The following is a 27,854-nucleotide window of genomic DNA, read 5'->3' as shown; positions in this document are numbered from 1 at the left end:
AGAGTAGGCAACAAAATTGGCCCATGCCTGGAGATAACTGTAGCTCTCTTGCTTATACATATCCTGAGATTTTTGCTTTTTCCTGTTGAACAAAGTCCCCCTCTTCCCCCAATTCTTCTGCTTTCCCATCTGTTACCCTTTGCTTAAAGTTACACTGTGAATGTCCTTTATTTTCCTGGTTTCCCAGCTTTCTATAGATTGGTTATTGCTAGTGTTTCAACCATGCAGAAGGTTCTTCATCGCATCCTGTTGAGAAATGTAACCACTGCTTATTTGCTGCATCTTCCTTGAAATATGCCTACCTGGCATGTAAAGCGAATTTGTGCGTATAGCAGAAAAGCGATGATATTAAACAGGGACATATTGGGTGTAGGTGGGACAGTTGCAAAGGATCTGAACTATATAGAGAAAAGACTATTGGGAAAGAAAGTTTGATTCCACTCCAGCAGGGCCATTAACCAGTTTCTTTATGCAGAGAAGATGAAGACAACTGCTCCAATCCAGAAGGTAGATCTGCCTACAGATGCTAAGTGCACATATGGGTGTGTGTGTGTGTGTGTGTGTGTGCGCGTGTGCACCTTTCTACTTCATGATATCTACCAGGGGACAATTGAACTGGCTGGATGCGGCTGTTAATGCGGATCCCCACATTAACGTGTGACGAATTGCCATGACTAGAGGTGGATGGGGTCCAGTACATTGGAACCAGGGAAGACTGGAGACAGACAATCGTTTTTAAGAGCTGGAAGTGATTTGAGAGACCTTCCCTTCCAGTGCTGTACATGTGCACTTCTTTTGTCCCACTGTTGCCTCTGGCAGGGTTTGCTAATTTAAAGACCAATGCCAAGCCCCTGCAAGGGCTGTTTGTCAGGGGTAGGGTTGCCATACGTCCGGAATTTCCTGGACATAGTTGGGATTCGGCTTTCGGAAAGGGTGCATGGGCAGAAATCGCTGGAATGTCTGGGAAAAGCTGGACGTATGGGAACCCAAAATGGAAGTGTAGATTTTGGCAAATTTCATTAAAAATAGCTGTAAAACTTCATTTTTCTTCTTTTTTTGAGATTTTGCAAAAACAAACAAAAAATAAAACAAAAAAACCTACAACTTTTCTGTCTAGATTTTCACTTTTTGAAATATGGCAACCCTAGTCAGAGACAAAAATGAGATGAGTGCAGTGTTTCAAACTGCTGGAAGTTCTCTGGAGCGTGAGGTGGGGACGACGACCCTGCTGAACTATTATGTTGTCCAGCCTATGTTTTACATTTGAATTACAGATATGTAATTCAATTGTGAAAACCATCTAGAATAAACTAAATTCAATCAAATGGATACAATAGGAGAGTGCTTTTAATATACAGTATATATTAAAAACAACCGTTCCCTTCTATAAAAAACTAGAAGTCATTTATCCTGTAATTTAATTAATTAAAAGTACAGCAGCAAACATTATCTGGTTGTGATCCAGCGATTCAGTCCTGTGCACATAAGTAGTGATGGTAGCCCCTCCCACTCCATTTAATTTGAAAATAGGTCACCAGTTACCAGTATTTTTAGACAACTCTTGGAGGAAAAAATATGATTTTTTCCCCCTTTGGGGATTCTAAAGTGACTGGTAATGTTGGTTGTGCTAGACTATATTAAGGGTTTTGTGGTTTGTTTGTTTTTAATATTCTCATCTATTTTTAGTTTTATGTCTTAGACACTAATTGCTCCTTACCCAAAATTCAGCAAATGCTCCCAAGAGGGACTAGGAGCCCAATGTTGCCCCGAGGTCTTTGGAGAGAAGCTGGGCAGCCCTGAAGCTTGCTTAAGCCAGCTCTGGGGAGCTTCCTAAATCAGTGTTTCCCAACCTTTTTTGGGCAAAGGCACACTTGTTTCATGAAAAAAATCTCGAGGCACACCACCATGCCAGATGGGGAAAGGTCACTTTTTACTTATGTAAAAAAAAATAAAAAAATAGTAACAGAAGGTAATGCATAGAAGGTAATGGTTAGGCTAGCATCCCTCTTCCAAATATGCTAGGTTTTTATTTGCAGGGACTGTTCTACATGGGAAAGCATTCAGCACTGTCATTCTCCCATCTGCCATCTGAATTGGTACTATTCTGGGTCAACTTACTCTGCTGCATGTGTAGATGAAAATGGCACCAAGTGTGGGGGAGGGGGCAGAACAGGTTTCAGATACAGGTTATTAAGCATACACGTACTTCAGATTGAACTGGTTGCTTGCTTTGCAAGTTTTCATTTCCCAAATAACTGCCTTGGCAAGCGCAATACCTACCAGGCTCAACGCCGGTCTCGCGCTGCCGCTTCCCGCGCTCTGAAGGACCCGGGAGGAGGAAGGCGTGAAGGGAATCCTGAAGGCGCGAAAACCTCGCGCATGCGCAGGCCTTCCGCCTGCGACAGCCCAGTAGGCCGGCCGAAGCGAGCGGCGATGGGATGTGGGAGGGAGCTCGCTCGCCGCCCCGCGTGTGCCTATGTGGGGCACGTTACAGCCCCGTGACGTCAGCGCCACGCAAGCAGCCAGGCAGGCAGACGGCGAGAGCCCCGCGCTGGGCGGCCTCTCCTCGCCGCCGCCGCCCCGCTTCTCGCCGCCCGACTCGCCCGCCTCCCTCCCACGGCACACCAGGCAACGTCTCGCGGCACACTAGTGTGCCGCGGAACACCGGTTGGGAAACACTGTCCTAAATGAAGTAGCCAATGGTAGAGGCAAAGGCTTTCATTTCAGACTCTGAAATGCCTTCATGTTCATGTTCTCTTTAGCATATAGTGAGCCATTAGAGAAAAACACTTTTGTGCTAGTTGCCTCAATGTTCATTGCAAATTACAAGCCAGAATCCTCTCCTATAAGCAGAACTCCACCTGCCGATACTTCATGCGCTTAAAGCAGGAAATAGAGGGAGGAAACACCAGGCAATTTGAGCACTCTGTGTGGGATAAGAAGAGCTGAATCTAACAAATGCTCTTGCATTACTCAGAAGTGGGACTTGCTACTACCACGACATTTTGTGTGGGACTTAATGCCATGGCATTTGTTTTGTATATATTGTGGACTCGGCAAACACAGTTGCATTTACATCTTGCCTTTGCTCCAAGGAGCTCAAGGTGAAGTACGTAATCTCCCCAGTTTCTGTCCCCACAACCATCCTGTATAGTCGGTTAGACAGAGAGGCTGTTTGGATATCTGAATTGGAGTCTAAAGCCAGATCATGCTTAGATGTAGGAATGGGATTCCTCTCCACCATTCCCGTCAGGGACTGGCAGGGCTCTGAGGAGGGGGTGGAAGAGGTAACAGGGCCAGAGGCTAATCCAGGGGAAGCAGGTAGCCATTTATGGGGTTTTCTGCTTCCCTCGGGGCAGGAGCCAGAGCTGGAGGATGAGCAGGGGTCTGAGCAGTCAGTGGAGAAAAGACAGGACGTTCCAGGAGCTGAGGGAGAGACAGTGTCTGAAGGGATGGGGCCCTCTGTCCCCTTCCTCACTGTCATCCAAGACCAGGAGGGGCTTGAAGAGGCAGGCACAGTGACAACTTCCATGCCGAAGTCACAGGTTGCTTGAGCTTGTGCTGTCAGATGAGGGTACTTAATTTTGGGGGTGTGTGTGTAGGCACTGTCATGCTGTTGCTTATAGGAACACAAGCCCAAGGACGGCTACTAGCTCCTCAGCTACCAGAAGCACATGTGTGCATGTTTAGTGTGCCTCAAGAGCTACTGTAAGTTTGTGCATGTCAAGAAAACATTAAACTACTGTGCAAGGGCTGGGGCTGGTGAAAGTTGCACCATTGCTGGGAGCATGGCAATGACCTGGGGGAGTATATTACATGGCATAAGTCTCCTCCTTCACTGTGCCATCTCATCTGTCCCAGCTATGACACCACTGTGTTTCCCCTGTTCATCCTGCTTCTATTTCTTGATTGTACAGCTGTGTCAATGGATTGTTCTGCCATTCTGGGATGCCAAGGCGGTAGTGTATTGGGGCTGCTGGTGTGTTGGGGCTTTTGTGAAATCCTATAGCCCTCAGTTGGCATCAATTTGTAAGCACCCCGGGAAACCCTCACGCTGATGCTTACAAATTGAGCATAGGATTGTATCCTTAGATGCCTAAATTACACCACCACAGAGAAGTTAAGCCTATCAATAGCTACCAGTCATGATGCTTATATGCTACCTGTAGAACCAGAGGCAGGAGGCCTCTGAATACCAATTACTGTAGAATGATAGCAAGAGGAACTGGATGCAAGAAACTGGATGCCAGCTATAGGCTTTAGGTCTGATCCTGCAGAGTTCTTATATTTCTTATGATATATAATGGATGCTAAAGTGTTAGTGTACCAGGCATGTAACAGTTAAGTTCTCTATGAGAACAGCAAGAAACTAAACAACCAGTGCTGTGTTGAAGAACGGGCTAATCTACCCATCTGGCTAATGGAAGGATGACTGTTTCTGAGATTAGGGAGCCTGCTGGGTTTTAAAGGCAGGTAGTTAAAAAAAGAGAGAGGAAAAGATCATTGATAGAGTTTGGCTGTAGATCTGTTACGGTATAATGCTGCTGGAGTTCTGCATACAATCTGGCTCTAAAGCAAAATGCACAACTAAATAAAATAATTTTACCAATATTTAAAGTTTATGGATCTAATCTGCCCCTGTAGGGTTGCATTAGGAATTAATATTGTTCGATTCCGTAGCTTTTAAAAAATGTAACTTTCATTGTGAACATTTGCTTTCAAATTGTAATTTCATATACAATTCATTTTCTGTATACATGCACAAAATTGCTAAATTAATTGCATAGATGTGTGGAGACTTTGTCCCTTCATTGTGAAGGGACTTCTGTCACTCAGTTGGGCCAAACTCTAAATCTATCCACTGTATGTTAGGCGGACAATTTCTACACTCATTGTGGTAAGTAGCTATTGGTCTCCTCAGTGTATGATATTATAGATGTCTTAGCTGTTTTGAATACTGTATAGAATGACGGAGTCTATAATTTAAAAGGAGGGGAGGTACTCTTTGTGCTGCAATTGGCATTAATGGACATTGGATGCAGAATCAATTGCAGACTATGAATGAAATCAATTTGTTTTGATACTAATTGTGCTTTGGATACAACATGAACTGATCATCAACGTATAGTATATAGCATGTATCTATTTATGCATTATATTAACTAACTCAATAAGAAGGCAAATGATGCCTCTCGCAGTGTTCTTTCTATTAAATATAAGCTCCTTATTTTTTCATATTTCATATGATATTAAGAATATCACATTGGGTGCTACAGCTAGATTTGCCTCCCCCTTCAGATTTTAAGAACTACTTCCATCTTCTCTTCCTTTTTCTGTCATCTTCCTCCCTCTCCATGCACTCACTCTAAACAAAGTGATAACCATTCAGTCTCACTTTAAGAAAAGAACAAATTGCAGGAAAAGAACCCATTTGGCTGCTTGTATAAAATGATTCATGGACATAAAGCTCTATGTAATTTTGATTTGATAAGTGGAACATTATGGAGTGATTGCTCACTTCTGACTATCTCAGAGGATTAAGCATCACACCTGCTCTATCTATGTAAATTCCAATAGGACTGAGACTTTGATGCACAGAAAGAGATTACAGCTGTATCAAACATCCCCTCTTAGGCTGGCACCGAAGGGAGACTGAAGTTGGAAGCTTGCTTATCGCTAGCCTTCCTTATCTCGTGGGCTAAAGCTTGGCTTTATTTCTTTCCCAGGCCGAAGATGAAATCCCTGCTGCATTTAAATAATAATAATAATAATAATAATAATAATAATAGAAATGAAGCTAAGATTTGATAGTACTGTAAGTTCAGCTTCGAATCAATCAGTGGTTTGGTCTTGGTTTTTTTGGGGGGGGAGGGTGAGTTACACATTGAGTTAGGCACCTCTTTCAAATATGTCAGGTCACAATCAAGAGATTGTCTTTGACCCTTTAAAAGCTACCAACAAAGAACCTATAGTTTCTGTTGCCCATTCCTTTTCTGCTCCTCATTAGCCTCCCTTCCCTGGCTGCTGCATCAGGCAGGCAGAAAAGGCAAATTAAAGGACAAAGGAAGATGAAGCAGGATGGAGAAACCAATGGGTCTTTTGCTTTAATCGGTAGCTTTAAAGCAGGGGTGGGCAACCTGTGGCTTCCAGATGTTGTTGTATTCATTGGATCATGGGAAGCTGCCTTCAGCCAAGTCAGACCATTGTTCCATCTAGCTCAGTACTGTCTACATCAGGGCAGCCCAACTTTTCTTTCCAAGTGGACTGCAAGAAGACTTGGAACCCATGGGCCACACACTACCATGTCTGGGTGTGGTGGTTTAAGGCCAACATTTGATGCCCCCACAGCTCTTGCACTGCCTTCCAAAAGTTAGATATGTGAAGCGTAGGGCTTTGGAAAGGAGGCACAATGCTCTGGCAGCATCCTAGAGCTCTCCCACCTCCGTCCCCCACCAAAATTTGGAAAGCACTAAATAGTCTTTGGGAAGGCAGTGCAAGGGCTTGAGACACCAAATGTTGCCAAAGACTGACAAAAAAGGCCTTGAGGGCCACAAGTGGATCTGAGGCCATGTGTTGCAAAAAACCCCTCACCCCGATCCACATTGACTGTCAGTGGCTCTCCAGGGTTTCAGATAGAGGTCATTCTAGCCCTTCCTGGTGAGGTCAGTGACTGAATCTGGGACCTGAGCTGTGGCCCTTCTCCAACTCCAGTCAGTCCTAGATGGCACATTCAGTGACCAGGAATGCTGTGGGCTATAGTTCCTTCAATATCTGGAGGAGGAGGAGGAGGAGGAGGAGGAGGAAGAAGAAGATACCACCCATATGACTGGGTTGTTCCAGCCGATTTTGATGGCTCCAAACAAAGTATTAAAAGAACAATAAAACCTCAAAACACATCTTGAGTGTAACCTGACAATCTTACTAACTTCCATTCTCCACAAATAAAGTTCATTAAATCAGGTTCGTTTAAACAGTCTGTAGATGCACTGGACAAAATAAACCTGTTGAAGGGCGAGGAATCCCATAAATGGGTGGAAGCATAAATGTGATTTGTGAACTGCCAATTAGTGCCAATAGCAGTTTTCCTTTTGTGGCAAACGAGCTTGGAGTGTGATTTGCAGTAGAATTTCAGTGTGGGGGGAAATGCTAAGCTCCATCTCCCTGCATGCTGCAGTTCTGATTGCCCCCCGCCCCCAAACTGCTATTTAGATCCATGAAATCCAATCATATATTTCTTGAAATGTTTAGCCTGGCATTGATGATGGGTGGTTTGGTAGCTTCCTGTTGCTGTGGTTACTGTCATTAGAACAAGATGAACATGTGAAACTGCCTCAAATAGAGGATGATCATTGGTCCATCTAGTCCAGTGTTGTCTACTCTTAACTGATGGAGGCTGTCTGGTCTCTTTCCCAGCTCTGATACGAGAGGTTTTTTTATTTGGAAACTGAGTCTGGGATGTGGTGTATGCAAAGCAGGTGTACTTCCCGTGAGATAACCAGCCTCATATAACCAACAGTCTTAACTCTAATTAATGCATGAAGGAGTGAATACCATAGAGTAAGCTGTCCTGCCAGGCTTAGTGAGATCACTTCCCCTCAGGCCTATCATTCTTGCCCAGGCTACCTGAGAAACTCAGTGTGTGAAGAAGCTTGAGCTGATTGCTCCAGCTCAGAGCGCATGGCCCTCACAAGGCACTCTTGAGTTCCTCTACCAATAGTTTATTTCACTAACTTGTAACTAAGCCAAGTTTTACTGCCTGTACAACTTTTTCTGAATACTGTATGGAAAAGCACATGAATAGGACCTTCAGAAAGTTTGTTAGTAAACCATTTTTACCTCGTGTGGTCTTTCTCTATGCTCAGGGAAGAGGGAAACTTTGGAATTCCTTTTAAAGGGCATATTTTAAAAATTTAACAGACTATATTTCCATGCTTTACTTTGCTCCATGTTTTGTGATATTAAATCTCTGCTGAGGTTCTCTTGCCAAAGAATACTTGCCCCAAACCTGGTTCTTGGCATCCAGGAATTCTCCTTTTTGCTCCTGTACCAACACTTCCACTGAGCTAGAGACCCTGCCAAAGATGCAACCTCTTCTCTAACAGGTAGGAAGACTTCGGGATTTGAAGTCACAACCCTAAAGCCCACCTGATGAGAAAAAGTGTGAGGCTTATAAAACAATGAGTCTTAACGGACAAAAACCAGATACTGGTAGAACAGATATAGGAAAGCTGTTCTTTGTGATCACATATTCAGAATACCCCTATATTCAGTCATAAACTCTGAAGACTAGGATGTCTTAATTTCTCACCCCAACCCCGCAAAGGAAAACCATACATATGTGAAAACAGCAAAGAATGTTATGGATGAGAGTCTAGTTCATCAGTTGTAAGATACAGCTGATAAAGTGGACTCTGGACCAGTCTTTCCCAACCTTTTTTGGGCAAAGGCACACTTGTTTTATGAAAAAAATCTCGAGGCACACCACCATTACAGCCCCGTGACGTCAGCGCGCAGCGTCACGCCGGGAGGGACGCACGAAAGTGTAAGTTTCAATTTTTTCCCCTCCCCCTTGCCTTCCTTCTGTGCCAACCGCCAAAAAGCCAAGAATCGCGGGACCGCCGGCGGAGGGGGGGAGGGCGAGCGGAGGCAGCGGCGAGCCCCGTTCCTCCCCATCCGCCCCATTCCGTGCAAGGAGCGCGAACAGGTGTGAGAAGGGGGTCAAACCTGCGGGTCGGCGCCGGGGAACCTCCAAGCTTTGGGGTGGGGGGGAGGAGGCAGCAAAGCGAGGCAGGAAGGAGAGCGCGGCTTGGCGAAGTACTCGGTGGCGAAGGCCAGCAGGTCCGGCGGCCGGTGCCGCAGCACCTCCATCGTGTAGCCCTGCAGCAGCTCAGTCAGACCCGGCGGGATCTCGATGCTCATCTTGTAGCCGAGGCGCGCGGGAGACTCAACGGACGGGCCCGAGAGAGAGAGAGAGAGACACGACGGAGAGAGAGCGGGAGTCCCTGCTCGCCGCCGCCGCTACAACTACTGTGGCGGTTGGTCGTGGTCGCCGCCGCCGCCCACCTCTATCCATCTCTCCCCCTCAGCTTTCTACACGGGCCTGGAGCCGGAGGTGGGGGGTGGCCGCCGCCGCTTTCTCCGCCTCCACGTCCTGCCTCCTCCTCCTCGAGCCCTCCGTCAGCCCTGAGGGAACCGCCGCGCTCGCGCCGCCGCTCTCTGACACGCGAGAAAGAGAAAGGAACGGAGCGGCGGGGTAGTCGGGGGAAGGAGGGGCCGGAACGGAAGCGCGAGGCGAGCTGCGCATGCCCAGCAGGAAGCGGCGGAGAGCGCCACAGAGAGAGAGAGAGAAGCAAGGGAGGGCGGGGAGTGGGCGGGAACACGCTTCATGCGTCACAATAACGGACAAGGGGCGCTCGAGGGATAGATTAGGACCTAATTTGACTTTTACAAAAAAAAAAAATCTTTTTAATTTTTCCCACGGCACACCAGGCAACATCTCGCGGCACACTAGTGTGCCGCAGAACAGTGGTTGAAAAACACTGCTCTGGACCCTAAATGCTTATGACATCATATATATTTCTAGTCTTTAAAGTGTCAGATCTCTTTGTTGTATTTGCTAACGTAGTCACCTTTCTGGGAATAAATATATATGATGATACTTTGGGGAGAAATACAATTTTCGGTGTGTTGTGCCCTAGCAGTGAAAGTGCTGTAGAAATGTTGGCTTTGAGAAATAAAATCTACTTGCAGCTTGCCATAGTTAGGTCTGCCTTTTCACACTGCTTTGGCTTTCCCTTTGTTGCACAGACTGAAACCTTTTTATCGTGGAATTCCAGATGGATTCCAATGCCATCAAACTGCAAACTTATCCAAAATGGACAGATACTCACTATGCTGTTCAGCTGTAATTGGCACTCTTGCGGACAGTCTCTGCAGGAAATGGAATCAGCATGGCTGCATACACTCTAATCTGTCTTAAAGGGAATATATTTTATCCTTCCAGCTGCCTTTCTTTGTAGCGATCCTTGTGGTGGGCAGCCACACTGAACTCGTTCTGCCTCTTCACTGGATGAATAGGACAACCATTGTCCTTTTACCCCATTTAGTTTTAGTGACTATAATTTACAATATAAAGACACTTTAGCTCCAAAGCATTCATTAGCATCTTACTCCTTTAGCTAAATCAATTTTTGTCCATTCTGGGCTTTCCAGTGTACCACTCTGCACTTAGTTTTGCATTCTTTTATTTTTTAAATGTTCCTTTGTCCGTCCAAACTCACATTGATCAAACCGGACAATAGAGGCGATGCAAACAACATTACTTTCAGAACCCTTTGATATGAATAACACAGTCAACACATCCAACACAAAGATATTCCTCTCAGAACCCAGAAACACAAGTCCCTAAAACACAGGTCCTCGGTTGATGCCACTTGAACAAGCCCAAACAATTTTCTATTTATTTTCAAGGGAATGGAAATTGAATGAAGCACAGCCTCTTGCTCATCTCATACCTTCTGTATTCAAAGCTGTCATTGTCTAGAAGAATATGTACATCTATAAATACCTCCCCAATTGCTGTTCTGTTGAAATAGGCAATGAAACTACAGAATCATTGAACTGTATGTCACAAGGATGCTTAATCTGGAGCCTCATTCTACATGGATATGCAACTGGTGTTAAGGAGTGGGGTGTGAAGTCCGTGTGGTCAGTATGTTCATAAATCAAGGCAAAATCTACACATTACATGGAAATGTGTTTGTTGCCATCACAATGGCTAGCCTCTCAGAGAAAAATGAATTTTGGAAAGGACCTGTTTTGAGTGAAATGATGGATGACAAGGAGGGTGCTTGTTCCTTTCTCCACCAGCCTTTCTTCCCACTCCATAGAGTTTCACCCACTGCTTACCCCCAAGAGTTTTGAAAAGCAAGAAAATAAGCATTTGGATAAAAAAAAACATATTGGAGATCTGGAGCAGGAAAAAAGCTAGTGTGGAAAGCGTTAAGTAGCCACTGTCTATTCACCACCTTTTCTCTGCTAAAAAGGTTCCTTCCACATGCTTTTCTTCAGAAACAATGGTCATTGAGGCTGTTTTACATGGATTTGCATGACATATGTAATTTACTCTTTAAGCGAAACTAGAGTGCACTTTTTTTGTTATGAAAATAGAAGTCATAGGGAAGCCTGAGCAGCCTGGCAGGGTGAGGCTGGGCTGCTAGGGAGAGGGAAAGTTTACTTCTTTCCCTCCTATGGTGTTGATAAAATCACCCCTCCAAAGCTGCTGTTTGCATTTCTAAGGGGAGCCTCCATTTTGGCGCCAATGCAAACTGTCCTTAAAATTCGGACAGCAGCTTCAGGAAAGCAATATTATATTTGCCTTGAGATACAGATGTGGGAGGTCATTAATAATAATAGAGGGTGAAATTCAATGTTGCGCTAAGACCAGCATATCAGTTTGCCAGGTGGAACTATCCTCTTCCCCTGCACACTGTTCTGCAGGTTCTCATGATACCTCCCTTGCACAGATGGGGCTCGTTAGGTGAATCCTGCTCATTTTGTTTTTGCCAGGGCCAGTGCAGGGAGAGAAAGAGTTAAACTCCCCCTTCTCTGCCCAGCCCTGAAGCTGGTCATGCTTCCCCAGCTATTTACACAGCTAAAAACCTATGTACATTAATTTCCTTCACAAAATTAATGTCACACCTCATTTGGCCCTGAGTCTCCCATTCTATAAGCAGAATAAAAAGTTCTTGCAAGAGGGTACCAGCAACTAGGATTTGCAGCATCTTATACAGCACAGCTATAGTAGACAGGAGCTAAGGTTTAGATGGGAAGCTTCCTTCAAGTGTATCTTTTTGAGCACTCAGCTGGAATGTGCTGGTAGCTGTTGGCTTGGACTTGGAGCTGAATGAAACTTAGCTTTTGTATCACATAGTTAAATATGCAAAGAATGGCTGCCTCCAAGTCAGAGATCTTTAGTGTTGCTGTGGCATTGTTTTCCCGCAATTAGCTGGAAATGGAATTAAAATAGAGGGTCCACACAGTGCTTAATACATTTCTGTATTGTCATCAGGCCTGGAGGCTAGCTTTGTGGCAGGCTGAAGCTGGGGTCTAATTCTGACACTGGTAGGTAAGAAGCAAATGAGTCAGAGGCAGGGGATGTGATCTCTGGCAGGCTGCAGCTAAGGTACGTTATCAGCTAAGCTGGTTGTTTCAAATCTACTTTCAGGAGTAGAAACAAAGGGCAGGGTTCAACTAATCAGGCCCATAAGCGGAAGATGAGTGCAAAGAATTCCACTTGTGCAATGGGACTTCTCCCCCTCTCACCCCCCTACACTCCCCAAATTAACTCTTGGGTCTTGGAGGTGGGAAGATCCCCAGAACAATGCTCTTTCCGTCTGGCAAACTGGAATGCTTGCCCTGATGGAACGATCAGCACAGCACTTTGTTGAATTCCTCCCAGAACTGTTTTTTGCAATCTCTTATTTTAAAAGAATGCTTATTTTCCCATGTGTGCTTGAGCTGTTGTCAGGAGGAATTAAATGATAAGAGCAGATCCTCTTTATTGATGATATCTGAGTTTAAATCACGTCAATTCTTATTTATGTTTCAAAAACTGTGCTGCCTTGGCGTGGCATCTTTAATCTAGAGACTAATGATGTGGCTTGCGAAGGAGACACACACACACTTTCTGGCTAAACTTTTCTGCATATGGCCAATAGTAACAGAACAGCTGTCATATACCAACCACTTTAACTCCCCCCCCCCCCGATGAGTGCTTCTGTGTGCCAAGCCTTCATTGCCTTTATTTCACATGCTGGCCACATGACCCGGAAGCTGTACGCCAGCTCCCTCAGCCAGTAAAGCGAGATGAGCGCTGCAACCCCAGAGTCAGCCACGACTGGACCTAATGGTCAGGGGTCCCTTTACCTATCATTGATGGAAATGATTACCAGCTGCAGAGATCTCAGTGGCACCACCCTCTGGTGGTGGCTTCTGCAACAGTGGTGGCAGTGACTCCCAGGGCAACAATAGTAGCTGTCCCCCATAATACTCATGCCTAGTTTGGCGATGATATCTCCCGAGGTGGCAGAACCTATGCCAAAAAATTGAAGTCACACCAAAGTAATGCTTTGGTCCACTATCTTGAGTCAAAATGGCACCCAGCATCTACACAGCGCTGAAGTCCTCCAGCCCCACCTTGGGAATCCTCATGCTGAGGTTGGTGATGATATCTAGTGGTGTCTGAACCTATACCAGAAAATGGGCAAAAGTCAAATGAAAGTGACATTTCAGTTTGTCCATTTGATTCAAAATGCTGTCCAGCATCCATCTCGGGAACCCTCATGCCAGGTTTCACGATGATATCTCAAGAGGTGGCCAAAACTATAGAGAAGAAGAGTTTGGATTTGATATCCTGCTTTATCACTACCTGAAGGAGTCTCAAAGTGGCTAACATTCTCCTTTCCCTTCCTCCCCCACAACAAACACTCTGTGAGGTGAGTGGGGCTGAGAGACTTCAAAGAAGTGTGACTGGCCCAAGGTCACCCACCAGCTGCGTGTGGAGGAGCAGAGATGCGAACCTGGTTCACCAGATTACGAGTCTACCTCTCTACACCACACTGGCTCAGATAGACAGCTAGTCAGACTGACAAACCACTTACCAAAATATGTATTAGGTGTGCTTGTGTAAACAACTTGGGGAAGCATTGCATTTTAAAAATATATTTTTTCTTAAATAAAATAAGAAAATACTTGGAATTAAAGTATTTTGAATTTTTCAAAAAGCAATTTAATAGCAGTAGATTCAGGGTATTATTGAATGAAGAGCCCAACGTGAATCACTATTTAATATGACCTCAGCAAAACAAGATGTCATATTGTGTGGTCCCATATGTTACTCATACTTCTTTAAAAACGGGGATATTAGGTGATTCAGAATTTGCAATATGCTACAGATATAGCAAACAGGAAAAATGTTGTTAATGAAGGAAAGCACTTTCTTTGGCCAAGTTTTGAAAACTACTTTCATACTCATGAGACAAAAATGAAATAAAAGATCATATGAAACACAAATAAGCGAATTAACCTCTCTGAGCCACTCCAGAAGGATACTGTGGTCAATATCAAAAGTCGCCAAAAAAATTCTTTTTGATGCTCCCCTGTATCTGACAAACGAATCAGGGTGATCAAGGCAGTTTCAGCACCACGACCAGGCCTGAAAACAGACTGAAAGGCATCCAGATATTCAATTTCCTCCAAGCAAACCTGAATCTGGACCTTCACCATCTTCAGCACCTTGCCCCAAAAGAGACCATTAGCCATTGGGTGATAATTGTTTAACATTTGTAGGTCCAAGAAGGTCCACTTAAGGAGGAATAACAAGATAGTTAGCTGTTGGCAATTTCCGCATACAGTGGTGCCTCGCAAGACGAAATTAATTCGTTCCGCAAGTCTCTTCGTCTTGCGAGTTTTTCGTCTTGCGATGCACGGTTTCCCATAGGAATGCATTGAAAATCAATTAATGCGTTCCTAGGGAAACCGCCTTCAGACCAGGTCCGGGGACAGTCTGTCCCCGGACCTCTTCTGAAGGCTGGGGGGGGGGGGACAAGGGCTTTTCTTCCAACCCCCAGCATTTTAAAAAACCCCGGGACAGCGGAGGACTTCTCCCCTGTCCGGGCGATCTTAAAATGCTGGCGGATGGCATTTTAAAATCGCCCCGGGACAGCGGAGGACTTCTCCGCTGTCCGGGGCGATTTAAAAGCCCCTGGGAAGGCAGGCAGGGGGGACAAAGACTTTTGCCCCCCGCCAGCCTTCAGAAGAGGTCCTGGACCTCTTCTGAAGGCGGGCGGGGGGGCGAAAGTCTGCTCCCCCCGCCTGCCTTCAAAAGCCCTCCGGGACAGGCAGGCAGGGGGGAGCAAAGACTTTCGCCCCCCGCCCGCCTTCAGAAGGTGTTCCCGCCCCGCCGCCCGGCTTCGGAGCAGCGTTCCGAAGCCCAGCGGCGGGGGCGGGTGTTCCCTACCCCCCGCCCGGCTTCGGAGCACCGTTCCGAAGCCCAGCGGCGGGGGCGGGTGTTCCCTCCCCCCCGCCCGGCTTCGGAGCACCGTTCCGAAGCCGGGCGGCGGGGGCGGGTGTTCCCGCCCCGCCGCCCGGCTTCGGAGCATCGTTCCGAAGCCGGGCGGCGGCGGGAGGAGGCGTTCCCGCCCCACCGCCCGGCTTCGGAGGAGGTCCGAGGACAGTGGGGAAGACGCGCTGCGCTTCCCCGCTGTCCCGGATATTTCCCTATGGGCTGTCGTCTTGCGAAGCAAGCCCATAGAGAAATTCGTCTTGCGAAGCGCCTCCAAAACGGAAAACCCTTTCGTCTAGCGGGTTTTCCGTCTTGCGAGGCGTTCGTCTTGCGAGGTACCACTGTAATTATTGGCAGATTCTAGGAACTGAATGTTAAAGCAAAGTATCTGCTTTTGTGAAAGTTAGAAGTTAGGGCCAAACTAAGAATGATATTAGTTGTATGCATGCAGGGCCAATTTAATGAACAGAATGCATTCGCCAGAAATTGTTCGTTAGGTGAGTATTCACATAACGAGTCCATGATTTAAATTATTTCTTATGGAAATATTTCTAATGTGGGATTTGTCCAATCTCTCCCCCAACCTCCAAAGGGGGAAAAAACCTGATTTATCCGATCTCTCCTGCTCCCTGATTCATCTGATCTCACTCCCCCTCCACTCTGTGGTTTCTGCCAGAAAAGGGCTGCTACCGACCAGCAAGGCACAAGCAAACAAGGAAGTAAGAAAGTTGACTGTCCAGATATCTGAATCTGCAGAGCATGCTGCAAGATTTATTTAATTCTTTATGTGTGGATAAGTGGATTTTTATGATAGTGAGGATGTGGATAGCGGGGCCTGAGTGTATGAGGGGAAGCTGAATCACTTGCTGCGTGTGATACCAATGAAAACTCTCCCATCTGCCATTAGCCCCTGGAAGTGAGCTCACATAAGTGCCAGGAGCTTCTTAGGATTAAAAGACCCTTGGGAGTGATTTTCATCAAAATCACTGTAGGGGGCAAGAATGAAACCCCCACCAAACACCATTGCTCTGATCCAGTTTGCCCACCCCCAGCACCTATTTAAACAGGGGGGGCGCGCGATGTTCAGGTTAATTATCCTTACATACAATTATCATCTGTCAACATCCTTTTCTAGGTCAAATCGAAACTTCCAGGGGAGGCTGGGCTGGAGGAGTGTTACTTACTGAATGGGCAGGGATACACCCAAACGAATAAAGTCAAGATAAGCTGTTCAGAATCGCAACAGGCAAGGAAGGCAAAGCACAGCCTGTCAGGACCCTGGACAGATCATTGTGGGAGAAACTGGCTGGAATTCGCCTAAGAAGAGCTGTTGTCTGAGCAGCATGAAGGCCTGTCTGGCCTGGGCCAGCTGTTAACCTCATTCCCTTTGGGAGCTATCTGTGGTCCTTAAAGGGCCAGTGCATGATTCTTCAGCCACTGAGTCTTAAAGCACAGGTACAGCAGTGTACACTCCATTGGAGTTGTCCTCTGAGTCTGAAGGGTCAATAATACCACATCCTCCGATCTGGAAAGTCTTGGAGTGGAGGATGACGGTTCTCTAGGCAATTCCTCCTCCCCTTCTAAGTCTTCCTCAAAGCCAGGTGGAGGATAGAGGCCTGTGCTGGTCCCGGGGGGAAGGTTACTGTTACCGTAGTCCAAGTTCAGTCCTAAGTCACTAGCCTGGAGATAGTCCACAAAGTGCAAGGTGAGGTCCAAAACAGGGAGCCGGGCGGGGACAGGAACACTCAAAGATCAGAAGCAGGAAGCCGGGCGGGGAACAGGAACACTGGAGGAACAGGACTGGATGCTGGCCGAAACAGCTCTTCAATGACGATGTTGCTCCCGCAACCTGGGACCGGGCTGACTGCCCTTTATCTTCTCTAAGGCCAGGGGCGGTCCCGGCCCCCAGGAGCCCCACTCTCCTGGCCTTAAGGCGAACACTCCTCCTGGGAGAAACCAGTTCCCTCCGCCTCTCTGCCCTAAGCCTCTGCAGTCCAGGAGAGGCCGAAGGGTTACTGGGCCCCGGGGAAGGCTCACCTGTTGAGTCCTCAAGCACCTCTGGGGCCAGAATGGTTTCACCTGGTGCCTGCTCCTGAGGATCTGGCACAGGTGCAGGCTCCTCAGAATCTAGGCCTTGCCCCAGTTCAGCCGGCCCTGGAGGCAGGGACTCCTGTGCCGGCTGGGATTCCTCCGGTTCACTCTCAGAATCGGAATCCCAGGCCATCACAAGGCCAGAAAACCTAACATATTTTGGCCCGTAATATGTCCACTCAGGTTGCTGGGGTACATTCTTTGGAGCTTTGCTCTCTGAAGCTAGATTTGATTCTCACATTGTTTGTTAAGAACACTGAGATTAATAGTCATGTAGAAAAGGTAGTGAAAGTGTGGCTGCATAAAAATACATATTGATCTGAACACACACTTCAGGAAGCTGACACAAGTATTAATATTTGGAATATGTATCTGGGTGAGCAGAACACACCTCCCAATAGATCACTCCAGTTTGTCTACGTGTAAGAATCTTCATGTACAAAAGCACAGAGTAAAATAATGAGAAAAGCCTTTTAAAGATAAAAATGCCTCAGTATCACCAAGAGCTAATGACATGACCAGTTAGCCTCTGAAGCTAGAATGGGGAACCTGTGGCACTCCAGTTTTGGGGTTTATTACTTTTTTGCTGGACTACATTTCCCATATTTGGCCATGCTTGCTAGGGCTGATGGGAATTGAAGTCCAACAACATCTGAAGGGCCACAGGCTCTCCACCCCTATTCTATGGCACTAACACACATTAGATCTTTTTGCTGCTACTGAGTGACACAGTTGCTCTTCTGGTTTGTCTGTGGGATGAAAGTACCTGGGACCTGGGAAGGTGTCCATGGTTTTGATCTCTCAGATATGGAAGTTCAAACAACTGCCATACTCACATTTTTGTACAACAAATTCACGCCTAGTGGCCTGACTATGCACAGATGACACAAGTGCCAGTTGTCTTGGAGATAATCTGGATTGAATCTATTATAATTGAAAGGATGGATTTTCTCCATAGCAGGAGAGGATAAATTAATGGTGGGGGACAGGACCTGTTTGCAAGTAATGTAATTTCAGTGTTTGAAAAATTTCTTTTGCAGATAATCGCATTTGATGAGTTAAAGACAGACTTCAAGAGCCCTATAGATCAGTGCAACCCAGCGCATGCGGTGAGTTCTGTTCTGTTATTTTATAGTAATTTAGTTTTGATAGTAATGCTAAACTGTCAACAAAAATATGGATTTGAATCAGGATTGCCTAAAAGTGAAATTTATTTTAATATGTAAACAGGGTGAGTCTTGATATAATTATTTCTGATTCAGAAATGAGAGGTGTTGGAATGGGAAAAGGCACATACCAAAGGTTGACTCACATAACTGAAAATCAGCTGTGCTTTTGAAGGGCAAAGTCAACACGCATTACATATAGCTTGTCATGTGGCGAAGTGGTCAGTTGATCATCTGGCCACTCTCATCATATGGACATGTTGACTCCCTGTGGGTAATTATATGAGTGAAAATACATTTTAGTTGCATTCCTCATAGAGAGATTGTTGCTCCATTGCTCCACCATAATGGCTGTGACAAAACTACCCCATCCCCAGAAATCCTGACAATGGGCCTAATGAGAGGTTAGAGAATGGTTTCCCACTATGTGAATGAGCCTTGGCCTCACATGCTCCTCTTTCCCTCTCCTACTGCATGCCAGAAGAGGAGATCAAAAGCATCCTCTTGAGTTTTAAACAAACCACAGTGCTCTGTTTTATGTTCAGAGTCGATGAATTTGTTTTGTTTAAACTTGAATTAATGAACAAGCCTAGATCAGAAACAGTGGCTTAATCCTGACTTGTGTGAGCTTTTACAGATTTTAAAGAAACCACGTCTCCACGTTGGGACCTGACCAGAGACTACCGGTTTGTTTAAAAGCGGAAAGAGATGCTTCCAATTTCCTCTGGAGCATATGAGAAGAAGGGAGAGGAGGAGGGAGCATGCAAGCTTGAGACTTGCCATGGCTTATTTACATAGCGGGGAATCTACATTTTCCATAACATCTGAAACAGCTGTATGTGGAGACAAAGCGGTGAAGATTATGAATATATGAAGTTTCCTCACATCAAGTTCGGCTATGGACTGTTTATCCCAGCACTGACTGGTGGCAGCTCCAAAGGTTTCAGGAATAGCATCTCTCCAAAAGATAGGCTTGAAAAACAGCTATTTGAGCCTATGGCCCATAGTTAAATGACTAAAAGACCGATTGTAGATGCTGCGCTGCTTAAGTCTGTTAACCTTTAATAACTACCCTGTTATTTCCAAAGGGAATGTAGAATTTAAATTCCCCTTGATGCCTGGCTGTAGCTAGCGCCTCATCCTAGGGAATCATTTCCCCTTTTAAGGATTTCAAGCTCTACAGCAGAGAAGTTATCTCTCTCCAAAGCTGCATGACTGTGTATGCTCGCCACTCATGACTGCTGTAGGAATTCATGTCCATTTTTGCCTAGAGAAGCAGATCGAAGTCTCACAGTGTAAGAGGGAGATAGCCACTGTAGCAAATCAAGTTAAACTTGCTTATGAGGTGAGAGAATTTGTCTCTGATGTAATAGCTGATATATTCCATAGGTGAAAGGCACAGTAACCATGTTTACCTAAATAGAACCTGAAGGGAAGGCGGAGGGGTTTTCCCAACGTCTTTTAAAACCAGTGAAGCATGTTGAGCAGTGAAATGAATAAATAAATAAAACACGCACACAAGGCAAGTGGCAATGTTTGCTTAACCAAGCTGAAATGCCAAGCTTAAACTGGAAGACTAGAGAAGGCTTCCTTAAACTTTTTGGGCAAAGCTCAGGTCTGCCAACGCTCATCACCATGGTTACACTTAAAGCAGCAATTATTTGTTGGATGTCTCTTGCCACAAAGGAAAAAAAGTGTGTCTACACAGTGCTGACTCAGACACCCCTTGCCCTCACTGCCATCATGCACTGCCCATTTGTAAGGATGTGGATTCACTCAGTGGTGGTAACCTTTACCCAACAGAGGAAGCAACTTCTGCTACACCATGGCAGATGTAAGAATGAACACAGACCTTAACTAAAGTGACCAAATTTACTAGATCTGAGGTTGAATCTGCTTCCTGGTGTCATCTGAATCATGTTGGTGGATAATGCATTACAATGGTTTGTATCCAAGGAAGTCGTCCCATTTGCACAAGGACTTCTGCATGTGCAATGGAATCAATAAACCAATCATTTTATTTGTCCCCTTCCTCTCTTCCCCTACGCACTTCCCAAATCTGTTCTGGAGATTCCTCCAACCCTCTGGAGCACATTTGGGGGAGCACACATGGGGAGAGGAAAGGAAGAGGAAGTTCCAGTGTCCAAGCAGATATCCTTGCATGAATGGGATTACTTGCTTAGACACAACATTACATCTTGAAGTAGTGGACACAGATTTTATTACCACTGATTAATTATTAATGGAACTCTACCCAAGTCAAGAGCTTTTCAGTCATTACTGGGTTGAAGAGTCAACACAGGTACAGCATTGTCTTCAAGGATACACTAATTCACCATAATTCTTCACATGAGGATGAATTGCAGTGGGGAGCTTTTTGTGTCCAAAGCAGCTCCCCATGTGATTGAAACTTCTAGAAAATCAGAGTTTTCAACTGCATAGGGAGCCTCCATGGACACCAATGCTCCTAACTGCAGAAGTTAATCCTCATTGTGTCAAAATAATTTGTGTGACCTCATGGGCATTAACCCCAATACATGTGCACTCCCTCTTCATCACAGGACCGCTTGGGTTGAGTTTACTCCATTTGGAGGTAGTTTCTTTGATTCATGAGTGTCTTAAATTGTACCCTTTCACCCTTCCCTTTCTCTCTCTTTTCTTTGACAGAGAGAGCGATTGAGAAATATTGAACGAATCTGCTTTCTTTTGCGAAAGGTAGGAATTAACCCACGTCGGCTGTGAGCTTTGGGCTGTTCAAAGGGATCTGAGCCATCGTATCGGTGTTGCTAGAAATAGCACTGGACCTTTCCTAAGGTTCCTCCTCCAGCAAGGAGGCAATAACAGCAGAATGGAAATTGAAACTGATGTGACCTTTGAAGGAAGGAAGGAAGCTAATTAGGAGGGACTTCCAATCAGTCAATAATATTCTAAAAAGAAATGAACTTTTCAGAACATCATTGGCTTATCTTTAATAGCCTCATTTTTTTAAGGAAGCAGATGACTTTAGGAGGCATAATTTGGAACCTGACATACAACCTTAAATCTTTGTTCCTACCCTTTTTTCTATAACTATTCAACAATAATCTGATAAATGGCATACCTTTTATTGGGGGCCTTTTATTATGATTTTCAAACATTTGAAAGGGAAAACTGAGCACTTCTTTTAAGGGTCTTGGAAAAGCATCTGCTGCTTTCTATTTACATAACTTTTTGAGCAATAAACGATCTTCTGTTAATTCTCTAGTGAGGTTACCTGCTCAGTGGCTCTCACAGCAACCCCACACCTTGAGTGCTATGGGAAACAACAGTCTCACACTGGTGTTCCCAACAGCAAACTCATTACAAGTGGATATCCTATATATGCGTTTGCTCACCTTTAAACACCTATGTATTTATGTCTGGAACCGGCTGGCTCAGCCAGGTCCTTAAATGTGCATGACGTCGACATATTATTCACTTGCTCCTGGAAACACTGCAGCTGTTCTACTTGTGTTCTTTGTTTTCGAGGGAAGGACAATAGCTCATCATAGAGGCATTGAGTTGGAAGAGACCTTGAGGATCACCTAGCCCAACTCCCTGCAATACAGGAATCCTTTCCCCAACATAGGGGTCAAACCCACGACCCTGAGGTTGATTCTCATGCTTACCAACCAAACTGTCCCAGCTCACTGATGGGAGCACTTGGAATGAAGCTTTGCATTCAAAGGGCCCCAGGATGAATCCCTGTTGTTTCTGGGTATGGCTAGAAAAGAGGCCTGTCTGAAGCCCTGGAGAAACACTGTTGATCTATATAGGCAGTGCTGAGCTTGATGGATCAGTGATCTGTCTGAGTATAAGGCAGCTTCCTATCTTTTCTTTGCTCCGAGATACTAACACTACTGCTCTCCTGGAAATAGTTTCATTGTGTTACTTGCTAAGTCAGCATCCTTCTAGTTTCCAAGTCGTGCCCCAGTTTTTGTAATGTAAAGCAACAGACAGAGGTAATTTTATTAATATATGTGTGTTGCCTGGAGATGTCTTGCCCACACTGGTATTTAATTTTTATTGAGCCTAAGCATCCTTGCTAACAGCAGAAGCAGTACCTTTCCGTTAATTACATCCTCCACATATCGCACACTCTAGGGAACAGGTTACTTTTCATACTCTTAAATTGTTTGTTAATACAGTCCCCTTTTCCAGAGGTCTTCGGGGAAATGCTGCTTTTAATTGGGATATGTGCTTTAGGGAAAAAGGAAAACAAGATAATTCAACAGAAAGGCAGTACTCACGGTAGACAACTGCTTACAGTAGCTTTCTCTGGATAGCAATTCTGGGGTATTCAAGGTTAGCGGCAGAGCTTTGGGGAGCAATTAGAACACTAAACTAGTTTATGAATAAAGTAAAATGTTGGGGAAGATGGATGCAATTGTTAAGGCACACTTCAGGTATGCAGCCTCATTATTATATTGCTTTGTGTGGCCTTGGATAGTGCAGTGTGTTGTGTGCATTTTCTGCTTCCTAAAGCGTTCTCCTGAAATAACTCACTTGAATGAAAAACAAAATCTTTTAGGCACTTTTCTTTTTCATTTTTTTAAAGAGTTGGGCTAATGAAAGATTTCACCTTAAGGTCTTTTTGTGAAAATGATTGGTTCAACCCATGACAATTTTTAAATTTTGTGGGACTATTACTGTTGGTTTTGGTAAAACTGGGCTCCATGATTAGAGCAGAAACCACCTTAGGGTAGAACACCATCCAGTTGTTGGGCAGGAGCTATCAGCTGAAGACCAATGTTCTATACAGCAATTATTGTACAACTTTTACCCAGCTGTTTAAGGCTCTTCCTTCTATATTAAAAATCTAGCATCTTTGTCTGAAAGTGTGTTAGTGATTTATTTAAACAGTTATAGGACCAATCTACATGACATACTTAGAAAATGCATGCAGAAAATTGTTATGGTAGTCATGTCACTGATGTCCATACTAGTTTGGTTTACAAATTTTCTGTGATGAGAGACCCCTAAATATACCCTGCCCTGTTACTGGTTACTAGTAGGGATGAGAGGAAGAAAACAATTTAAGTTCGTATTTAAAGGCAAATTCACACTTATTAAAACAATATGCAACCTGAAATAAAGCTATCCTTCAAAATTTATAGTTATCTGAATTTTGCAAGGCTGTTCTCTGGTCAAGTAATGTATTCAAAAATGTGTACACTAAAGTGCGCATATAAATGCATATATTTGTGAAAATAACATACACAAATGTATTGTGTTAAGGGAAACTGCATTTAAAATATTGTATAGTTGGAGAAATTCACATGAAAATGCTGATGAATATTCATGAGAACTTAAAAACACCCCCCAAAAAATGATAGAAACTGGGAAATGAGAAACTGAGAGAAACTGTATTTGACATATTTGCCCATTCCTAGTGACTAGCATGATGGCTATATGCAGCTTATCACTTGCTAAAAATCAGCAAAGGGAGAAGGTTGTTGCCTTCATGTCTTGCTTGTGGGGTTACCAGAGGAATCTTCTTGGCTTCTGGGGTCAACAGAATGCTGGACTAGATGGGCCTTTGGTTTTACGTTCTTAGAAAATGAGCCGGTGAGCTGGTCTTAAAGCCACAAATAGAATTTATAGTCCTTCCTTGATTACCTCTGTAAATCATTGTTGCTGCTGCTGACTAACTTAGGTCAACCTGCTTCTTAATTTAGAAAGGGCTGAATAGGAATTGTAAAACTTCACTGTCTAGTCACATTGGATGGCAAGAACTCCAGCATAACTGACTGTACTGTTGATACTTACTTGGAGGCCCAGGTTCCCCATGCTCTTTATGTGTCTGGTTAGATGGGACTAGCAATGTAAGGACCCCTCCAGGTGTCTTTTGTATTGCGCATTTATTGTGGTTTGTGCCTATGGGGCAATCACAGGACCACTTTCTTTTTTAAAAAATCATCATCATCATTTTTATTAAGTTTCCCATTTTAACAATCTAATCAAATCACATTGAATGTTCCTAATTATACAAATACATATCAAATAGTCCAAATATTCTGCCTAAATTATAAAAAAAAATTGTTGGGACTTCCCATGCTTCAAGTTCGGGGGGGCTCTGATCATCTCCTATCTCTGCTGCCATCACAGGACCACTTTCAATACTATTTGTGCCTGCAAAAGTTTTGTGGCAGTCATACCACTTCCTTTCCAATCAGTGCATATCCTGTAACTTCCTGCTGAAATGCCACAACTGTTTGGGTGTGTATGTGTCTTGCTTTTGTTGTTCTATTGCCCTTCAGATAGCAATAATGAGGTAGCTTCGGGGGACGCATCGCAGAACAACTAATGAAACTGAATAAAAACACCTTTATTGCACTAATGGGTCAATAACATGTTTCAGGATATACCTGCAGTTATAATACCAGTCTGGAGGGGTCCTAATACTCAGTATTCTTACTCAGAAGTAATTCCTGCAGACTTCAGAGAGTTCTACTTCTGTGCAACTATATTTATTTAAAAGTGCACCCAGTCCTATTTGAAAGCCTCTGGGTTCGCAATATGTTTAGAAATACACTGAAAATACCATAAATTAAAAAATATTTGGGTGGGAAACTGATCTGCTTAATCTCAAAGAGAAAGGCTTTGTCCCACCCTCTGCAGAGGCTTTTGGGGGAAGGAGGGGGAGGGAAACATCCATTGGACAAGCCTGCCTTCTACTCACACAATATTGGATATGATCCTGTGCTTTTGACAAATGCTCCAGAATGTTTGTGGACCACAAGCATAATGCAATCTGGGCTCAGAGAAATATATACTGTTGCTGCGTGAACAGGACTTTCTCTGATGTTGCATTTGCATTGCCAGGACCTTTGCAACAGCCCATTCCTGAAGCAGAGACAATCTGATCTTCATATGTTCCTTCTGCTCTCTGCAAATAGCAGTGGACTTAACCTCTTCAATTAGGTGCATGAGACAGACTCCAAGGCCCAACTTAAATGTGGTGTCAGCCGTGCTACACATCCGAATGTGTATCAGATCATTGGCCCACCTTGTTCATATCATTTACTCAGACTGGCATCAGCTCTCCGAGTGTTGAGGCTGGAGTCCTTCCCAGACCTGTCCGCAGATGCCAGACATTGTACCTTGGACCTGCTGCATGCAAATAATGTGCTGTGTTTCTGAGCTACGGCCCTTCTCCCTAAAAAAAAACTTACCTGTGGGACATACCGCACATCTCTTTTAAATCTGGTTGTCTCACTTATGTGTCCAGCATTAGTACACCAGGTTTCCAACACCTGGGGGTGAACTGTGCTAGTGTCTTATGAGGAATAGTGGATGGAGTTGCATATATTTAGCCTGGATAAGAGGAGACAGAGGGGAGATATGATAGCCATCTTCCATTATCTAAAGGGCTGTCACATGGAAGATGGAGCAAGCTTGTTTTCTCCTCCTCTGGAACGTAGGACTCAAACCAATGGCTTCAAGTTGCAGGAAAAGAGATTCCAACCAAACATCAGGAAGAACTTTCTGACAGTAAGAGCAGTTCAATGGTGGAACAGTTTCTCTCGGGAGGTTGTGGACTCTCCTTCCTTGGAGGTTTTTAAGCAGAGGTTGGATGGCCATCTGTCATGGATGCTTCAGCTGAGATTCACGCATTGCAGGGGGTTGGACTGGATGACCCTCGCGGCCCCTCCCAACTCTCCCTATTCTGTAATTCTATGTGGAACAAGTTTTCCTTGTGCTCCCAGTTTCACTCTTATACCTGCCCTGGATTATCAGCTAGTAGAAATGAAGCTATTTGAAGTCCTGGCAGTAGGAAGATGCATTCTGGCAATTTTACTGAACAGAGTGCAGGAGATATTCTTAGGTTTGATGAATTACCCCGTGACAAAAAACATAATGAGAACAGAAAATGGCCCACCATGGGTCCCCTTCATTGACAGTGATTGTAACAGAGATGGAGTGAGTGCACTTTGCCTGCACTCATTAGAGTCCAAAGATGGCTGCCTTGTTAGCGGCTTTTCACTCCCTGCAATCTTTCTTACAGTGGATAATGCTTTCCCCATTCAGACCTCCTCTATATCATGACACTGCTGAGTCTGACTCATTGGATGGGCCACAGGAAACCTGTAGAAGGCTCCTCCAACAGTGTGATTAGTAGCAAAACCCGCGTCAAGAGGCAACAGAGATGAATTGTGAAGACTTACTAGCACTTGTAAAAAAAAAAAAAAGCAACCCTTTGCTGCGGTTCTTCAGGCAATCGTTCAATTCATATTTTATTAGCTTAAATGTCCTATGAGACAATGGCACAGATAGCATGGCCTGGCAAACTCTGCTTGAGACAAAGTGAGAGCTATATTTAGGATTTCTATTTAAGCCACTTGCTGTGCTGCTAACCATGCAAGACTTGTAAATAGTTCTAAATTTTTTTTATATAAAAAAGGAAGTTCATGGGCAGTTAAAAAGAAACAAACCACCTTGATTCTGTATGTTTTATATTTTTGATTATAACAAGAAAACTAAAAGAGGCAATTGCCCCCACATTGTATTATCAGTTGCAATAAACTAAAGTAAAACTGTAAGGATGATAATAAGTTCACACATATAAAATAGAGATGGATTCCTGGAGAATACTAGAAATTAATATTCCTTTTACTCAGTTGCAATCCCACCTGTCTTCCATCATGGAACCTGAGGCAGCAGGTATGTGTTTGCAGCTTGTGGTTTGTCTGGAAGAAACAAACCATGAACCCGGGTTCAGAAAATACACTAAGCCGCACAGCAGTAGGAACAAAGTGGCTGCAATGTCTTCTTCGGGATCCTGTGCTTACATGCTCCAGCTAAGCCATGGTTTGGTTTAGCATAATGTGCAAACTGACTAGTTATAAGAAATTTGCTCTAGTCTCCCAGCAACTACTTGAATATCCCAGAATAGACAGACTGGTGGTGAAAGCACTACAGCACTGCAAATAACTTATCTTTTGCCACACCCCTCCAGGTGCTAAATGAAATATGAAAATAGAGCATATCCCTGGAGTGTTGCTGTTCCAGGTGTGAGACCTGAATCCTGACAGCAAGTCTCTTAATGATGGCCCAGATAATATCCCTTGTTTTCTTCCTGTTTAATGTTCTTCCTGTATTGTGAGTTCATACTTTGCTGTTTGGGTCTGTTTGCCCTAGAAATAACTTGAGAACATATTGCAAGCTATAGGAAGATAAGCAGACAGTTTTCTAGGGTTGTTTTTTTTTAAAGTGTTAGAAAGGTGTGCTTTTCTTTTAAAAAACTGCTCTGGGAAAAACACAACAGTTCAGCTATAAGCAAAAGAACCGGAATATTTCTGCTTAGTTTCACTTCAGTTTTCTTCTTGGTTACACATTTAAAGAGTGTGTGAATGGTGTTCAATTTATGGTGGCTTTCTTAAACTTTGAAATTATTATTATTATCTGTATACTTCCCTATAGCCACAGGTCTCAGGGTGCTTCACAACATAATAGCATATCACAATGTAATAACACAAAGAGCATACTGCTCTTTGCCTTCGTCATCTTGTAAT

General features: G+C 44.4%; 1 protein-coding gene across 2 annotated transcripts in view; it reads left to right on the top strand.

The window, feature by feature from the left end:
* CNIH3 (cornichon family AMPA receptor auxiliary protein 3) overlaps positions 1-27,854 on the top strand; it is a 66,433-nt gene that overhangs the window by 21,042 nt on the left and 17,537 nt on the right. For both annotated transcript variants that reach the window (XM_081186505.1, XM_081186506.1), the window contains exons 2-3: positions 18,196-18,264; positions 20,989-21,036. In XM_081186505.1, the coding sequence (XP_081042631.1) occupies positions 18,196-18,264; positions 20,989-21,036 (117 nt within the window). The remainder of the gene's footprint in view (positions 1-18,195; positions 18,265-20,988; positions 21,037-27,854) is intronic.

The sequence above is a fragment of the Podarcis bocagei genome (genome assembly GCF_964188305.1).
Source record: "Podarcis bocagei genome assembly, chromosome: 3".
NCBI classification, from domain to species: domain Eukaryota; kingdom Metazoa; phylum Chordata; class Lepidosauria; order Squamata; family Lacertidae; genus Podarcis; species Podarcis bocagei.
The sequence above is the reverse complement of the archived record's forward strand: the minus strand, read 5'-3'. Positions and strand labels throughout refer to the sequence as shown.